At 39.1% G+C, this 19,780-nt stretch overlaps 1 protein-coding gene across 6 annotated transcripts in view; it reads right to left on the bottom strand.

Moving 5' to 3' along the window:
* Positions 1-19,780, bottom strand: part of Ptprz1 (protein tyrosine phosphatase receptor type Z1) — a 161,478-nt gene that overhangs the window by 97,577 nt on the left and 44,121 nt on the right. For all 6 annotated transcript variants that reach the window (XM_051175741.1, XM_051175742.1, XM_051175743.1 and 3 more), the window contains exon 2: positions 14,900-14,965. In XM_051175741.1, coding sequence (XP_051031698.1) covers positions 14,900-14,965 — 66 coding nt within the window. The remainder of the gene's footprint in view (positions 1-14,899; positions 14,966-19,780) is intronic.

The following is a 19,780-nucleotide window of genomic DNA, read 5'->3' as shown; positions in this document are numbered from 1 at the left end:
TGTTGATATCTGCAGGTGGAGGTAGAACCAATTTTCTTCAAATATTTATTGAGGGTTATGCTTCTGCATATGTGTCTGCCTACATGCCTTTGGGTGCTGAGGAGGATAGAAATGGACATCAGTCACAGGCAGTTGTGAGCTGCCAGATGTCATTGCTAGGAACTGGACTGGAGTCCTCTAAAAGAGCAACCTTAACTTCTGTCATCTCTCCAGCCCCAAAGCTTCTTCTTTTAATAGATTTCCTTTGAAATCACTGGGCATTAATAAGCCAGAGGGAATGAGCATAAAGAGGGCTTATAACGGACTCGGTAATGAGTGATGCCTACAAGATGCAGATAGGTCAGTGACTTCTCCAATGTAAGAGGCCCCATCCAGAAGATACTGGGAAAATATTGCAAGTTGCAGTGCCAAGCGTTATCTCTTACTAACACATATAGCAGCCGGTTTGAACATCAGAGGACTCCTACATATTGCACAGAAGGAATCGTATTGTCTTTTAGGTCAACTCACCTCATCCATGGCGCTAAAGCACTTTCAGTTGTACAAAAACAGTGCATTCCCTTTTCCTATTTCACTCTATCATTTCTTCACTGGGTAAATTAAAACGACATAAGCTAGGATAGATCCAGTTTCCAAACACTGGAAGATGAGGCTTCTCCTACCAGCAGCATCAGGCAACCTGGGAATTTGTTAGATAATAAAATTGTGACCTCTATCTCAACTTCCTGAGTGAGGAACTATGGAAATCAGGCCAGGCAATCTTTTCTTTTCTGTAATCCCTGCAGGTAATTCTGATAAATTCTGAAAGTTGGAAACCTGATTTAGATTATACAATATCTATATTTAATATTCCCTTCATCCTTGATTGTTGTAATTGCTTTGGGGGAAAACTTCATTTTGAAGAGAAGCAACAAGCTATGTAAGTTTAGGACTATTCCAAACTTCAGGAACCTCATACTTCACAATAACTGCTATGTATATCAAGCACATACAAAATACTTTCCTAAGACAGTCCCCAAGTTTTAACTGGTGTGTCCATGCACAAATGTTTATTATACAACTGTCTGCAATACTTTCAATTTTAACACTATTGAACAATCAATAAACCACCAAGTGATAACATATGTATGTAATACTAGCATAAACAGATTTCAATGTACCTTATAATATATTCCAAACACGAGAATATATATATATATATATATATATATATATATATATATATATATTTGGCAAAGTTTAATACTTATCTAGCCAACAGCTGCTGTCTGTTTAATTGCTTAACATTAGAAAATTGGAAAGAAATATGATTATCTATCTAAGGCCAAGTATTAATTAGGATCAAATAAAGATAGCTCCTTAGATCTCCATGGTATCTAATCTGCATCAACATCTTGTACTGAGAACTCATAAATGATTAAAGGCTGGCCAGATACATTAGAGGACTCTGCATCATATGCCAGAACTCAATTTTCTACTCAATTTACTTTTAAAAAATGTTGGTGGCATAAAAACACATCAATGGGACTTAGATTTTAAATCAAGGCTTCTCTCTTGTGCTCAGGCATGAACAAGCAATCACCAGAATGAAAGTAATAGAAGAGTTATTATAATTTACCTACTAATGTACATCCTGGGGATGGGGGCAGGGATGGAATTATAACTAAGTCATAAGACTCTCTCCCTAACTGTGCTCTGAAATTTCATAAGCATTTGCGAAAATGCCTTTCTTCCTTGTCACCATAAAAATTAAAGATGCGATTTGTGTGTGTGTGTTTGTGCAAAGCAATAAATGATAGCCTATTCTGTAAACATGAATTCTTCCAGCAAAAGAGAACAGACTCTTTCAGGCTGATGGAGGCAGAGAACAATGAACGATGAATGTTTGCCATGGGAGGGGCAGTCATTTTCTTCAGTGGTGTAGCCACTATTAAGTTTCCCATGTTCTAAATGTATGCACCCAACCCTGCCATGTAAACAATCTTAATTAAATTCTGTGGGTCACATGCATGGAAAACCCAATGAAACAAACAAAAGAAGACACGAAAATGGGAGGAAGCCTTTTAGGACTTACAGAATTCAATGAAAATGGGAGAGGATGAGAGTAATGGAGTGTGTGTGTGTGTGTGTGTGTGTGTGTGTGTGTCTGTGTGTGTGTAAATGACAAAAATACTCAATATACATGTATAAAACTATCAAAGAATTGTAAAAAATGCTTTCCTAAGCTGGGCATGCATGGGGTGCATGTCTGTAATCCTAGCACTTGGGAGGCAGGGCTGGAGAATCATCGTAAACTCAAAGACAGCCTGAGCCATAGCAAAGATGTGTCCCCAAAACAAAACTAAACAAACAAATCAAGCTTCCCACTACACTTGTTTTGTACCTGTTATGGAGAATTTAGATAACCTGGCAATAACTGCATTTGCAGAATTAAAAACGAATTATGAAATGGGTCGGGGCACCGATATATAGGTCAGCAATAGTGTGTATTAGTTTGCAGAGAAGCTTAAGCTGCCCGGTGGGGATGGCTCTGAAGCACATTTGAGGGCATATCCTGGTTGTGGGTTTCCTGTATAATTGTTCCGACTTCTTAAGAAATTCTCCTCTGTTGTAGATGATGCACAGAGTGTGGCTGAGCTGGCAGTGACTCAGACAATCACTGTGAGAGATTGGTTCTAGCTGAGCTTGGATAATGATCCCAGATTGTGCAAGGAATTCAGAGTGAGGCTATTGCACCACAGCTGAGAAGAAAATCAAGTCATGTGGTGTACTGGTAGTGCCCCAGGTAGACTCCTGGCGAGACAGAGCACAGTAAAATGCTAATATACAGCATGGCCTTGTTCTCCATAGAAAACTTTCATGGAAAGTTTCCTCTATTCTGTAAAGACATACATGGTTAGCAGCAGTCCTGTCTGGACTGATCAGTAAATTAGTCCATGGTGGCACAGGCCACCCAGACACAGAAGAATCAGAACCAGAGTGGAGAGCGGTGAAGATTCAGAAGGCTTCCTTTCTGTCTTCTTAAGCCGCCCTTAGGATGAAATTAATCTATATTGTACAAGGTAGACATTTAATTCCCTGTCTCCCAACTCAGTTATAAAATGAATACATGTCTGGAAAAGTTAGAACAAAGAAGTAAACAGAAAGATGGAAATTGAGGAGAAGCTGTAATTCCACTTTCCAGAAATGGCTGCTTTTTAACACGTTCCTTAAAACAACTCACCAAGAAGGCAAACAGCTCTTGCGTACAGTGGCTCTGAAGCCATCACGATCCACATTTACACAGGATTTCAACGCCCAATGGATCCATGGCTTTCACTTAACTCCGAGTCACCAAAGCAGATGGAGACCCTGTGGCTGCAGGATGTGCCACTTGGTTCCCAGTCTCGGGTAACTTGGTAACTCCTTACCAACCACTTCATCTCTGTTTCTTCTTTTGTAAAACCAGGATCTGGGGCTTGGTGGCTTTGTTCATCCCTGTATTCACCTAGGCTGAGCACACTATAGGTCTGACTCTCTGGAGAGGGGCACAGGCATGGAGTGTGCAACTAGCCATGCCACTGTTGCAACAAAGTGGACTCAGTGATGGCACAATGGAGAAATGGGTCTTCTCAGGGCAGGGTATGAGAGACGGGAAATTGTCACACCAAGGGGTTAGTTACTCGGGGAAGACATCCAGAAACAGCTAGATTTGGAGTCCTTTGACACTACAGCAAGCATGGGGAAAAGTAATCGTGAGGGCTGCAAAAGCGTAAGTGGCCCGGATCTAGGTCATTCCAACTAGTATGTGACACACTGTGCTGAGGAATTCATCTTATTATTCTGAGTAATGGGAGGAATGAAAGGAAGTGTGTGTGTGTGTGTGTGTGTGTGTGTGTGTGTGTGTGTGTGTGATATGAGCACACTCCCCAACTATTCATGCATGGAGACCGGAAGTAGGATCAGGCGTCTGTATTCTGTATCACTCTCCACTTTAGTTTTTGAGATGGGGTCTCTAACTAAATCCAGGACTTTGAGTTTGGGTTAGCACGACAGACCAACCAGCCCCCAAGGTGCATGCCGTCCCGATTGATTTCTACAGAGGGGCTGGGGATCAGAACCCTGTTAGTTTCCACTGCTGCTGCAGCCTGCCTCTGCCACCAAAGCGCTCATGTCATCACCTGTCACCAGGTGCCTTTCGGCCATCAGCTACGTGGCATGTGTAGCCCTTAATAGTGCTCACCAGAGCCCAGCTCGCTCTCTTGTGTCTTCCTCTTCTTTGCCCCTTTTCTCTCCCTTGTCCCTCTTGCCTCTTCTTTTCTCCCTTGCCTCTTACTCCTCTCTTGCCTCTTTCTCTTCCCTTGACTCTCTTCATCTTGTTTCTTCCCTGTCTCTCTGTCTGTCTGTCTGTCTGCTGGCCTCTATCATGTCCCTATTCCTTCACTGCCTTTCAATCTTTCACTCTCCCTCTCCCCCACTAATTTTGCTGCACGTAGCATGTTTGCTTAGTGGCACACCTTGGCAGGGTTTGCCAAAAGATACCCCGGTCCTCATTCTCACACAGCAGGAAGCTTACACCCTGAGCCATCATCTCTCCAGACACAACTGAAGGGATCTGACCCCCAAAACAGTCATAGAATATTTTAATCATATCTGTACTTTAAAAACAACCTGGTCTAGGACAGTTACTGAGTATTAGAGATTTATGTGACTTTATTAACTTTCTTGGGTACTTTATGCATGCAAGGCACTATTCTAAGTGCTTTGGGAATACAGACTCACTTAACCATGTCAGCGCCTTTGAAGTAGGCATTTATGAGGATTATGGAACAAGAATTTAAAAGAGATAAAGGTGGAAGGCAGATTGAGATTGAGCAATTAGATCAACTCTACAGCATATACCCTTCCTACCAGGCAAACCAGTAGGAGGACATCCACTAATCCTGCTCTGTTAGAATACACCCAAGCCAGTAATTAGCATCTCACAGTGAACTCCCTGTAGACAAGTGTGACATGCCCATTATACCAATCTACCTGAAACTCTCCCACTTGGGGAGCATGAAAGACTTCTTTTCTCTCATCCTTTTGAGCTCCCTCACTTTATTCTTCCATTAGTTTACCAATTAGTAAATTGGTATATAACTAATCTAAGCATGTATTAGATACAAACGCCAGTGACTAAAATTTCAGGCCATTGACAATAAAAATATAATGTTACCTAGAATTCTAATTAGAATAGGGATTGTAGAAAGAATTCATAACTCAAGAAGGTTGTATATCATGTTCCTAGTTTGGGTCAAAAGTCAGGGAGGCTACAGTCAGAGATGGAGTCTGGACATCTCCCCTAGAGGTCAGTACAGCTGCTTCTCTTACACAGACCATAATTCTAACATAACTGCAGCTTGTTCTCTGTCTCCATTTAAATTTCCTTTGTCCAGCTATTTTTACCTGGAGCCTACAGACCCAGTGCTTCCATAGTCTACCACTGTGGCATAGCTCACACTTTTAAAATCTCATCATTACACTGTTTGCACACTACTGACTGCTTCCACGCACTGCCTCTCTGATGTCCTGCAATTTCTGGTTCCTGATATATCTATCTATCTATCTATCTATCTATCTATCTATCTATCTATATATATATATATATATATATATATCCAATGAATACTGATCAAACTACAGACCTCAACACTTTCCATTTCCTCTGTTAATGAGGCGGGATGCCACTAAGGTAGGGGGCAAGGCTGGGGAAGTGAACAGATGCTGACTCCTCTGCATTCTTATACTGGATGATTAAGCTAAACATCTCAGGAACGGAGAGCTGAGTGGAGGATTATATGCACAAATGAAGTTGATTAAAAAGCAAAGCAAAACAAAACAGGGACTTTGGAAATGAAAAGCCATGCAAAATTTATTAGAAGGGGGTGCTGTAAGATCTTACATTCTAGAGATGTACATAAAATATATGATGGGAACCATGCATGTAAAGGCTAGATAAGCCATCCACCTGCAAGTTAGAAGCTACACAGTATGGCACACACCATGCTTAGATTTCCCTTTGGCATTAATTCAGGGGGTGTGCCACTATGTCTGTTTCCAGGTTGCAAAGGTCTACAAAATGGAGACTTTTTTGTTTTCTTTTCTGATTCTTGGAAAATTGTATTTAGTTGCTTCATCAATAGTCACTCCACAATATTTGTTTGCTTATTGTTGTGTATCCCTTTTGTTGTTAGGGGGATCTGGGATAGTCCTCTAAAGTCAGGATATTAGTGGTTACAATTTTTCCAAGATGAAATTAATTCTGTGTCCCCAGGGACACAGAAAGAGACAGACTACTAATTACTAAATATGTATTGGGTACCTACAATAGGTAAGGCTCTGTTTTAAACAGAGCACTGCAATGAAGAAAATGGCCCCATAGAAATGTATGCTTCCTGTTGCTCCACAGACTTAATTATAATACAACAGCCTGGAACAATATCTACAAACTGGTAGTGAGATAAAACAGCTACAGACAGCAGTACATAGAGTGAGAGGCTCCAGGGCTGTCAGGTAGGGGAATTTAAAGCATAGACAAACAATAAGATGAAACTTAATTACTCCTGTTGAAAATAAGGAAAAGAATATTCCCTAAATGGATCATTGTAAGCGCTTTATAAGGATGCTTTTTGTAATGCAATCAAGTCCATATAAATATCAGATAGGCTAGCATCTTGTCTGCTTAAGAATCAGTGTGACTTCCATTAGGACTCTGGAACTTCCTTCTGATATGCAGACACCTAGTTAGATCACCAGGTCTAACACCACTCTCCTAATTTCCATATAAAAACAAGACCCTAACTTCTGTAAGCCCCTTGCACTAGTCTTAATGATTTTCCTCTAGAAAGACCAATTTGTCAACATAGAGAGCCATTCCACTTGTCAGGTAACACTGGATGAATAGCCCATGACCAAAATTACTGTCAAGTCTTCCTATATGGAGACTAATTATCATTTATTTTGAAAACATGGATCTAATGTTTGCTTGATTATAAGTTGCAGAGTCTCCTGCAAGCTCTTCCAGAAATTTCCTTTAATGCCACCATATATCATTCATCATCACCTGATAATCAAGCCACTGTCTTCTCTACTGCCTCAAGGAAAGGGTTTCTGAATTGAGAACTTTTTATTTGTAGTTATGTTTTCTCTAACAAAAGTCTTTAGTAGCAATTGCTTTTGGAGACTAAAAGAATTCCAACTAATGTACATACTCATACACACATATAATAAGATGAACATGCTTATCTAAAATGAGCATGTTTCTTCCTGGGCAAACATATACCAGCTGACACAGTGGGCATTAGGAAAAATAACATGGATGTTCAGGCTTCATAGACTAGTCACTGAGGGTAAATGACTAGAAAGATATTCATATTCTTCACCTGCTGGGAGTCTCTAATGCCTGGGTGTGAGCTCTCTTGTTCCAGTTACCATCAGAACTTACTCTAGTAAATTAGAAAGTAAATTAGGTAGTGTCAACAAGTGAAGGAGCCTCAGTTGAGGAAATTTCTCCATGAGATCCAGCTGTAAGGCATTTTCTCAACTAGTGGTTAATGGGTAAGGGCCTAGCGCAGGCAGGGTGTATGGTGTCATCCCTGGGTGGTTGGTCCTGGGTTCTATAAAGCAGTGGGATGAGCAAGAAATGGTACACAAGCCAGTAAGCAGCACCCCTCCATCACCTCTGCATCAGCTTCTGTTTCTGAGATCTTGCCCTGTTTGAGTTCCTAACCTTGACTTCCTTCAGTGATGAAGTGCAAGCCAAATAAACCCTTTCCGCCACAAATTGCTTATTGGTAATAGTGTTTCATTGTAGTAATATAAACCCTAACTAAGACTCTACAGAAAAAAGTGTAGCCTATGAGTACAAAAATCTGATTTTAAGTCCAATGTTGTTGCTTCTCCCTGGAGACCATCAGTTATCACCTGGGCATGGCAGTTTTGCTGGCCTTCTGTGCCTCTTCTGACTGTCCCAATGTCTATTTTGGAACCCTGAGCATTTTAGTTTCCCTATGTTACTTTCTGCTTCTTTCAGAAGAGCCCCATGTTGGAGTTGCTTGGGTTGTTTTGTTTGCAGTGGAGAATGTACAGGCATTTTAGGGGAAAGGAGTCTCTGGGTAGAGAGTGGTAAGCAAGGCTTCTAGGAGCGCTATGGTAACCCTAGACCCTCTCCTATTGATACTAAGCTCTGCTCTGCTCTCTGCGCCCAGCTGTCTTTCTCAGCATTCTAGTTTCCATCAGGGCCTACTGTGCACAGTTTATCGAATGGCAAATATAGACCTATCCTGTCTTTGACTAAGGTTCAAGTTCCCTCCTCTTTCATGGAAGCCTCAGATCATGACCTAACGGTGTGAATCTAGCCAACTGTTACAGATATATAAGAATATTCTATAATAATTAGGATGCTAGTGTGCAGAGGACATAACAGACCCCTTGTATCACAGCCAGGAGAAACCCTACTTCCGCTTCAGTCAAGGAGGTTTCTGGCCTCAACAAAGAAGTCTACATGATTAAAGCCATAACATGGTATTTAGAGATAAAGGGATAAACCATCATACTCTCTCTCTCTCTCTCTCTCTCTCCCCACCTCTCTCTCACACACAATTACATTGGGTTATGTAAGAACATTATTATAAATGTACCTTGTATAAGTGTACTTTGAACATGTTCCATCATGCCTTCCGATTGTTTTCCTCTTACCCTTCCCACACCCCATTGCTACTTTCTAGCCCCAGAGATTTTCATGTCATCTGTACATATGCTCTGTGTGTGTGTGTGTGTGTGTGTGTGTTCCCTGAAAATATAGAGGCAATAGAACTTATTAGTTCTAAACTTATTTAAATATATTCAAACGCCATTTTGGGGATTACATTTCTCACTCATTCACTTAACTTAATAAAAAAAAAATCTTTCTGGACATGTGAAACCAGCAATTTACATGTTTCATCTTTTCCATCTCTGACAACTCTTGGTTTAAAGAATCAGAGTTACCATGGTGAAGACATGGGAAATTGCAACTATTTTGTTAGAAGTGAAAGGTCCAACTGGCATGTGAAGAAAACACGCTAGAACATAGTTCTGTCACTGGACAAAATAAGCAATGATTATTTGTGATGCTATTTTGCAGCCATATCTTATTTTCCTCAACTTTCTCCTAGATAATATGTTTCAAACATTTTTATGACACACTTATTTTGTATTTAATACATTTAAAAATATGTATATACTAATTGCATTTTTGACATGGTATATATAGTATAACAGTGAAATTGAACTTTTTAACATTTGTATTACCTTATATCTTTATCATTTTGTGACAATGAGAACATGTAACCTCCTCCTCACTTTTAGCGATTTTTGAAAATACAATACAAGAAAACGCTGAACTTGATACCATTAACTGAACCTTATGCAGCCTCCAAAATGAAGCATGACAAGTCATCACATTTACCACAGGGAAAATATCTATTAAGAATATTTATCTTAAGTAAGCTTTGGATAATACACAGAACATAGGAAATATATGTCTACAGTGTGCATTTTAGTGCTGATCTACTCTTTCTAAATCCTCTTGTGAGATTATCAGATGTGCCCAGGCTTGTTCAATCTCTTTGGGCTCAAGTTAAGACACTGCCAAACAATAATCACTTGGATTTGTAGCATACAGTCCTTGCTCAAAGAGCTTTCTTGCAACAATGGGAGGCATTTATCTAATCCATACTCAATTAAGTAGGGCATTAATGAGAACTTTTTACAGATGAAAAACCTGAAATGAAGAGCAATTAGCAGCCTCTTCTGCCTACAGGACAGCCGTAGGCAGGGAACTGGATGCAGAGTGTCTACTATACACTCAGTGAGACTCAGCTTAGCAGAGACCCCATATCACAGCGAGGAAAGACACAGAGCTGTGCATCTTACCTAACAACCTTGCCCCTTTTAAGGAAAACAAGACAGATAACATTGAAAATAATTTTATAACAATGGTTTCTCTTTCAAAATATTTCTTTGTCAGTAGAAAGAGTGCTCAGTAAGCCATGCACAGTAGGAAGTGACAGTCCTGTTGCTATGCTCTTGTGTGTTTCTATTGACTCATTCTCCAGGATGATGACACCAAGGGTCTAGTCTGTTTTTTTTTCCAGGCCTCTCTTCTCTGCCCACATAAATGTGCAATTTTAGACAGAAATGAGGCAATTCTGTTACTTTATTTTTTTTTTCACTCTTACATTTGAAATGAGAATGAACAATGCCTTTAATATAAGGAGTTCAAATATAAGGAATCAAAGAAGAAATAACACATTGAAAAGACATTCCAGAAGCAGGAAATGACCCAGACAAGCCAGACACCAGCCGTTACTGGGCATAGTCTTTGAGTTGTATATGGTCTAAAATAGTAAACTGTATTTCTGCTCAAACAGCACATCACATGGCCCACATGGTTATATGTTTTCTATAAGTAACATCTCTGGTCTATATATTTATCATGCAAGAAAAGATATTCTCCTTTAGGAAATAGAATCATTTCAGTATTTAAAATTTCCTTCATCCTGGGTACCCAGGCAAGCCCAACAGTGGTCACAGGGGTTGCATTTTCTGCCTTGTGTCCATTGCAACCCTTTAACTAAAACTTTAAAACGGTACTTAAAAGCAAGAGAATTTGAGAATATACCACTATAAAAGGCCAATTCCAAGTATCTTTAAAAAATGCTAAAAGAGAAATAATATAATCTTTATAAGTCTAGGAAGTAAAAATATTTCAGTAGTGACTACCTCCAAGAATGGAACAGTTAAAATGCATGTATTTCTCATAACCTTATCATTGCTCAAGCTTGTTAGGAAAGACCTAACAAGCCAAGTGAAAAGAAGATTCCAGCACCTATTTGGATAATCTTGACTTAAACGTTTGTAATATTAAAAATGAGGGACAAAAATGTCAGTTTTCCTCAGTGTCACAGAAAACCTAATGTTACACTACTAGAGAGACCTCATCTTCTGAAAGCTTACATGGAGTGAAGCCATGGAGACAGGTTCTTAGTGCTGACACTCCCAGCTTTTCAATCTGCCCTCCCATCACACCTTGCTTATCTTCCTCAAATAACTTTAAAAATGGGACTGTGGTCTTGATTGAGCAACCCTGTCATTTCTTAGCACAATGGCAACAGTCCTGGACAGAAAAGTTGTTTTTAATCTATTGGGAAAGCACAATTTAGAGAGTAATTTTTGTCTGCCCTATGTTTCTTCACCCATCTGGTAGCTAGTAAGGATTTGTACTGTTACCTCATCTACTACAACCCTATAATCTTTGTTAAACAACCTCAGCTTACATGATTCCATTTAAATCATGCTTAGTGTGTCACATGTCTAAAATGACTTATGGTGGCTTGACAGTACTCTCACTGAAAAATATCACGCTTGCGGTTTTTATTAGTAGAATGATCTATATACAAACCCTTTCAGAAATCTTTTCCTAAGAGATAAGCTACTTCAACAAATTCAAATGTCACAATATAAACATAGTCTAAGCATGTAGATGGAATCAGAACTAATTCATCTCTGCAGTCTATGAGGTTATATTTAAGAATCATACAATAAACTTAATTTTAAATATTATATGGTAAGCATAATTTTTATTTTTAAGGAAGAATAATAAGCATAGCATTGGAAGCATTAGCCAACCTTAAATGTTCAAATTTTTAAAAGGATAACTGCTATAGTGAATAACGACTTTCTTGGGAGAGATACATTCATTTGGATAAAATACTTACTTATTGTATTTGATATCCCAGCTACAAAAGAAAAAAGTCACCTTTTGTAGGATCTGTAAACAACTATAAAATGTCCTCACCACTAGCCTTTTCCTTAGACTCCTCAAATATTCTAGAAACAATTTTTCAAACCAATTGAAGACATTAATATAAACAGCACAATCCATCTTCCACAATCATCCCGGCTGTTGAATGGAAGCTTGTCACCCTTCCTCCCACAGCAACACCGCTTAAGTTTACCCTTCTTAACACAAGACTGCTTCCGATGGAAGCTTAAACCAGCAGGATTTGTTTCTGGTCAGAGGCATACAACTTGATTATAGAGGAAATAACTGTTCATTATGTATGCACAGACCCATTCAATCCAAGCCTGTGCCATGTCTTAGCTCAACTGGGACCTTCAAGGAGTATTTCTGTGGCTAACTCCCCAGATAACTGTATATCTCACAGTGGCTATGCATTGTTACTAGTACATCTACTGAAAGTCGCTGGTAAAATTGCTTTCTTCTTAGTTTAAAAGTCACACTCAGCTAGCTACTCTGGGACCCAGAGAAGATAGGCAGAAGCTCCACTGTCTTTCCATACGTCCACATACATCTGCTACCCTTTCTTGGAGCAATGAGAACTATAAATCTCCCTAAATGAGAGTGCCCCAAGTTTCCAGTTCTACACTTGGGGTGAGGGAGGGAATGCTGTGGAATAATCACAGCTAACCTAGGCTACAAAGCAAGTTCCAGGACAGGATCCAAAGCTACACCTAAAAATCCTGTCTCTAAAATATGTATTGCTTTCATTGTTAATAAAAAGCAGATTGGTCAGTAGCTGGGCAGAAAGAGAAATGGGCAAGACAGCCTGAGACAGAGAGAGTACTGGGATGAGGAAGGGTGGAGTCAGAGGAGTCTCCAGGAGACACAAATGTAGTTGGAGATGAGTGTATCATGCTAATAAAGGTACGACCACATGGCAGAGTGTAAATAAGGAAATTGGTTAACTTAAAATGGAAGAGCTATTTATTAATAGGCCTGAGCTATTGTCCAAGCATTTACAATTAATGTCAAGCCACTGTGTTGGTTATCTGGGAAGTGGCTGTTGAAACACAAAAAAACTCTGCCTATATGGGGGTGTATAAAAGCTTGCCTTGCACTTGAGGCTAACTGTCCTGAAAATCACCTGTTTTTGTGACCTCTGAAAGTAGGAAGTTTTAAATCAGGTTGACTGTTAGTGGAAAACAACTCCATGTTGCAAGTCTTACACAACAGTAGTGTATTAGTATTTGTGCATATGAAAAATCTTTTTATAAACAGCTAAGAGGTAAATTTTTGAAAGATGGCTTATAAGTTTATTAGAAATGGAAAAAAACACAGCAATAAAAGGCAAAGCATGTAGAACTTTTAAACCTTATGAAATTTCTTGTAGAAAAGTTCATCTCAGAGACTTTTTTGTTTTGGTTTGGTTTGGTTTTTTGAGACGGGGCTTCTCTGTGTTGCAGCCCTGGCTCTCCTGGAACTCACCCTCTCACTCAGTAGATCAGGCTGGCATCAAACTCACAGAGAACCACCTGCCTGTCTCCCAAGTGCTGGAATTAAGGTATGCACCTTTACCACCTGACTCAGAGGTTAGTGATTTCTCTGGCATTTGTCTTCCCCAGTTATTAATGTACAAACAGTTGCAATTCTGTATAAAACACAAGACTTCTCCATTAGATAAAAATAAATCCAAAATTATTACAGTCATTAGATATAAAGTTATGAATTATATAAAATTATACAGTTTTTAAATATGTTTCATTATATTCATTAATAAACTTATAACAACCAAAAGATAAAAATCATACATAAAAAAGAGATAATTTATAGCAATACAAATCTACCACCTATCTAAAATCAGCTTCTAACAATATTCACTTTGCTGGGCTTTTTCCAGTAAAATCAAGTCCAGATTGGCTAGGCATGTAGTCAGTTCCCTCTAACCTGATTTCATCTCACCAACCCACTTGTGTGTCTGATCAGTGGCCGACCACAGTGCTTTCCAATAATATCCCAAGCGGTTGCCAAATGTCTGATGCATCCAGATTCCTCTCGTGTTCCTCCAATCAACACTACAGCTTATCTTCCCTCCAGGGCTTTGATCATGACTTCTGGTTAGGATTCTTTCTAACCTACTTCAAATATTTATGATGATTCCAGCCAAGTATGGTAATCAGACAGAATAATTTTAGTTTGCTTCCAGTGAACTCAGCCACAGACGTGCAGATATGCATTATCAACATTTGTTAAATGGGTGAAAAATAATCACTAACACAATTATAACAATATCAGCTAGTACTTACAGGAAGTTTCCATTCAAAGGAAGGTCTAAGCAAGTTCTTTACTCTGAATTAACTCACTTCATGCTCAACCTAGCCATCAGCTTTCCCAGATGAAAAGACTGGTCCTCGGGTAGTTTATGTGCTGTGGGATGTCCTTCTGTATATATGTTTCTCTTATTGTTTGATGAATAAAACACTGTTTGGCCAGTGGAGGCAGGAGGATAGGTGGGACTAGGAGATGAGGAGAATTCTGGGAAAGGTAGGCAGGGAGAGACCCCAAGGGTTGTCAGGGAGGTATGGGCCAGGTGTTCTCTGGTAAGATAAGGCCATGTAGAAACACATAGATTCGTAGAAATGGGTTAATAATTAAGACAGAGCTAGCCAATAAGAAGCCCTGGCCACCAGCCAACAGTTTATAATTAATATGTCATCTTTGTGTGTTTATTTGGGTCTGAAAAGAGGGTGTCGAGACCCGGTGGGACAAGAAAATCAAGAAATAAAGGTCAAAGTCCTTAGAACTAAGCCCAGTTTTATTAAATATGCTATACTACCAAACTTACGAAAAGTCCACTAAAACTCACTTTCTACCAACTATATCTTATTAATTAATAGGACTAATGGAGGTAAAATAATGCATTAGACTACAAGAATTCCCTTTACTATAGAAACATACATAAAGCAATAATAGGGCTGGAGAGATGGCTCAGCCGTTAAAGGCTAGGCTCACAACCAAAAACATAAAGCAATAATAATAATAATAATAATAATAATAAGTTTTTGTTAATTCTCACTGTGTCAGTAATATGCTTACCTGTATAGGACCAGCCAATCTCTTCAACAAGTTTCCTCTGTTGTCTGTAGTACCCATAAGTCCAATCTAGAACCAAGAGACATGAAGTGATTAGTTTTCAGAAAAGCTTAAGAATTATACGTTGGCCAAATTTTTCACACCACAAGTGCTTATCTTAATATTCTTTTCTATGTCACTCTCCCAACAGCTCCATCTGATTACACCTCCGCTGTTATGAACATCAACACCCCTATTCTGGAGTAGTTAGTAGGAACTTTAGGCAACACTTCTATAGAACGCTGAAGCTCAAGCAGGGATAATGCAAAGTTCTCAGCGACTTAGAGGCATATCTCAAAGAAGGACATGGCCCAAAAGGACAGCTTGTCTCTGAGTTCCATGTCGGAAATGTCATTGCTTGAGAACGTGTGGGTTTTACAATCCAACACACATCTAAAAATGCTTATAGGAGTCAGTGGTCATGTTATGGTCAAAACTTGTTATTCTTTTACTATAGAATGAAATGAGACATCTTGAGGAAACTGAAATCGTCACTGTATGACTGGGGAAAAGGTTGTATTAGATACTGTCTGTGAATTAATTCCTGAAGGAATGGAAGTCCCTGGTGCTGGGAAGACCCTGGGAAGCTTTCTACATTGTGAAAGTGGAAGCTGCCTCTTAAGGCTAATGGAGATAGGCTCTGAGAGAATGTGGCACAATTCATACAGGAAGAAAGTGGACGGAAGCCCGGAGTTTCATTCTGTGTGATTCAAAATGTGCCTGGACCCATCGTAGCATTCGATGATCATGTTCCCTAACTCCTGTGCCACAGACCCTTAATCCCTGACTACAGGAATGTCACTGCTCTGTTTTCAGTTTCAGGGTGGATGTGGAAACCTTTGCAGGCTGTGTCTGGGACCTCACCAGTGCAGCTGACAGAACTGTTTATGCAGAACAGGCTACGAAGAATTAACTAATAACTTGAAGAACACTGTTCATTCAAAAGTAGAGATCTCACCACATAGATCTCATTTGAGTAATCACACATATATGTACTCATTGTGTATAGATTTTTTCTCATTGATGCAGAAAATTGTTTTTTAATCTTACTAACTACTCTATTTGAATATGGCTAGCATTTCATGTAAACACAGTTATACAATGAATGATCTTGGGATCAGCTTCATTCATTTTACATAACGTTTTCAAGGCTCCTACATGATATGCATCTACCAAAACTTTGTCCATGTTTTACCACCAAGGAGTATTTCACTATATGGTAACCAGAACAGGGTCAATTTCCCCTGGTGTTGACTAAATGTTGACCAGTTGTTTCCATTTTTCTTAGGCTACCATTTACTGCAGAAATGCTGGAACTCTAAGATCTTTCTCCACCCCACCCCCCCCACCCCCCGTTGAGATACAGAAATCTTTAACAGTCAACCCAGAAATTTACTTCACAAGTACTTGGAACCAGGTCTGAAGAGTGCAGCCCTCAAGGGAAATGGTATCCTGTCTTCCAGGGTCAGTGGGAATTTGCTGCAAATGGCAAATACTTGTGTTTATTTGTCCTTTGGATAAAGTCGGTAACAGGCACACAGGACTATTGCTTTCCCCAGATGCCTTTCAGCTCTTTCCCACCAGCTCCTTGCAGTCCTTAGAAAACCTCACTCCCTGCCCCCACTTCATAGGAGCCGAGGTCTGATTGGCTCTGGCTTTCCTCTTCTACAGCAATAGCCTTGAAAACAGTGTTTCCAGATTGTTTAAATTTGCCTCCTGAAATTTTTGTTTTGATAGTAGATATGCCCTATTAAATTTACCCATGGGCTATCCAATGGGTACTCTGGTAGTTTCCACTCAGGATATATTATAAATAACCCTGCTGTGAACAGTTGTACATGCATTTGTTTTGCTATTGGATGGTAAGATTAGGCTCACTGTTAATTGTTCAAATCCAGTTCTCTTCAAATGATAGTTATTTAGGCTGATTTAAATGCTGAGGATAAAGGAATATATACAACTGGGTACTAGAAAACACCAAGAAGTCATTGGATTTTAACAATTTAAGGGGGGGAATTTTCTGTTTCCCCAGAGAAATAATTTGCACATGGAGTCCTTGATAACAACAGAAGCACTAATGGCCAGCTGCTGCTCCTGCATTCACTGATACTGTCCCAGGATTAAGGAACCATTCAAGCCTTTCCAAGGTGCTGTCTGCTGAGCAGGATGCTCATATACCTTACAGACAAGTAAAACAAAACAAAACCATATAGCAGGCCGGAGGTCTGTTGGCACACTGAAAACACTTCATCTGTGGAGGATTTGTGACAAGTGATTTGTCCTCCTGGCAATTAGCAGGATGCTTTGCTCACACTTTGCACTTTCTAATCTTTTCTGCATCTTGCACATATCATTTCAGATGTTAGGTACCTTTTAGTCATATAGAAGCCTTTGGATGACTTACCAAGATCGGATACCATGCAAACACTGTATTTATCCGGGGTTCCTTTGAAGTAAGTGTAATGGTAAACCCTTGCTTTAACGATTCCTCACAAAGAATGACAGCAAAACACGAGCCAACTTTTGGCTTTCCTTCTAGGGCTTTAATACCACACAAAGAGCATTTGTCCTTGGTTTCTAATTACACACATTAGGAAAGCCTTTTCCGGACAAGATTCCCAGGTGTTGGTAGATCTCTTCAGCTTCTTTATAAGACTTGTTCCCTTAATTGTTACTTCAAATAATCCCATTACACATTCATATGCTAATTACACAGATCTTGGGCGTGAGAGAGTACCCCACTCTGAAAACAGCACTCAGAGGTCTGATAGATGAGATGTGATAGCCCCAGTGAACAAGGAAAAAGGACTAGGCTCAATTTTTTTTTTCCTGCCATGGTATACACTGAAGGCCAGTAAATCCTACATAAAGTACAATTTATCAAAGTGCTTAAACATTTACCATCTACTAAAATCATGAGTTATAGAGTGGTTTTCTATTTTTTGTAGATTTTAGTTTCTGTAGCTTTATACTTTTATTTCTTTACATTTAAAACACCTGCTAAGTCTGGCTGGTTTTATGTCAAATTTACACATGCTTGAGTCATCAGAGGAGGACAGCTTCCATTGAGAAAATGTTCCAAATCTAACTAAGTCTGTTTTGTAATGATAAAAATAGGAGAAAAATTCTGGGGAATTATACACATGAATATATGTAAATGAATGTTATAGGAATTAATTTTCTTAACGTCTACTCTGAAATTTGTTATGAAAAATGTTTTCTTTTATGAAGTGACATTTGAACATGCTTTAAAAAAGAGATTCGGCTTATATTCTCTCAGATAACATTAAACATCCATTTTCCATTTCATCCTAATCTTGCCTTAAGAATCAATATAAAGGGCTCAGTGGATGAAGGCACTTGCTGCCAAGAATGGTCACCTGAATTCAATCCTGAGAGCTCACACCATGAAAGGAGAGAAACTGCTACAGGTCATCTTCTGACCTTGGCACAAGGGTCAGGGAAAAAGCATGTGCCCCTCCCCCCCCATATCCCAGGCAAAATTTTTAAAAATGTAAAAAAAAAAAAAAAAAAAAAAAACTTTCAAAGAGCCTATGTGAGTGCAAATCGAAATATACACATAGGCATACACACAATTATATGTTTATTTCTCTCTATGCTTATGTTAAGTTTTACTTTCTTTGACAGCAGCCATTACTATTTTTCTGACGTTGTAAACCCCCTCTTTACAAATAAAAATGAGGTGCTTATTTCCTGTTAAAATTTCAGAAATATTTTAATTATAAAATCATTTCTGATTGCGAGTTTACCCTAACTAAAGTCTGTTACATCTTGACCAATATGTTATTATCTGCCTCCTGCTCTAGAGATATGCACTTATTTAATGTCTTACAGTGTCCAGAATAGGAAAGAGAGAGAAGAGACATAGAGTATTCCCTAGAAAAAGAAACCAGGGAAAACACAACCACAAAACTTCTGAAGATGGATTTGCCACAGTAGATAGTACTTCTATACCCCAAAACCTTAAAAAACTTCCCTGAGGTTCTTCAGCAGAGAAGGAAAGAAGTCAGCTGTTGATGAGAATCTGTAAGGATGGGGAAAGAACTTGGTAGCCAAAGAATTAGAATGAATTTTGGAATCTCTTGAGAAAGGCTCACAAGGAAACCCATGAAGAGAGGAACTGTGTGTTCATGGAGAAGGAAACAGCTAAATATCAGGAGTCACAAATGAGAGATCTTTCCAGAAATCATAGAATCAGCCAAACTCTCACATGAGTCTGCAGATCGTTAGAGAACTATTCTTGGGGACATTCTCCATGAATAAATGTCCTATCAGTCTCCCTGCCTTTAATTTTCAGCTTATTTCCTTTTTTTTCCTGGGATTTCCAGTTTTAAGGAAAGGATGTAGGCTATTGTGTTGATGAAAATATGTTGACTATATCTGTGTCTGAGTTTACTTTGAAGGATATCAAAACAGATTATGGAGTAGCAAGATAAATTTTTTTGTCTGCAGTGAACAGGATTGGGAGTATGTCCATGAAGAAGGTTAGCTGACTTGTACCAGCTTGAATACGGAGCCAGAAACCTGGAGACTGTCTAGTATCGTTAGAGCAATTATTCACTAAGTATTTTGACATGCAGATACTACACCCCAAGGAGTTTTAAAAAAAAGTTGACAGTGACAGCTTTCATGACTACCTGTCATGAAAATAAAACAAATCCCCCTTTGAGGAAAGACAATAAAATTAAATCTGAAATGAGATTTTCAGGAGAGATGCCACCTGTGATAAACGAGTGCCTGCAGCCACACCGCACCCAAGTAAAACTGTCTCTGTGCGGTAGGCACTAAATTTGCATAGCTGTAACCAAATACCTGACAGAGACA

The sequence above is a fragment of the Phodopus roborovskii genome, unplaced genomic scaffold, assembly GCF_943737965.1.
Source record: "Phodopus roborovskii unplaced genomic scaffold, PHOROB, whole genome shotgun sequence".
NCBI classification, from domain to species: Eukaryota; Metazoa; Chordata; class Mammalia; order Rodentia; family Cricetidae; genus Phodopus; species Phodopus roborovskii.
This window is presented reverse-complemented; position numbering and strand designations above follow the sequence as displayed.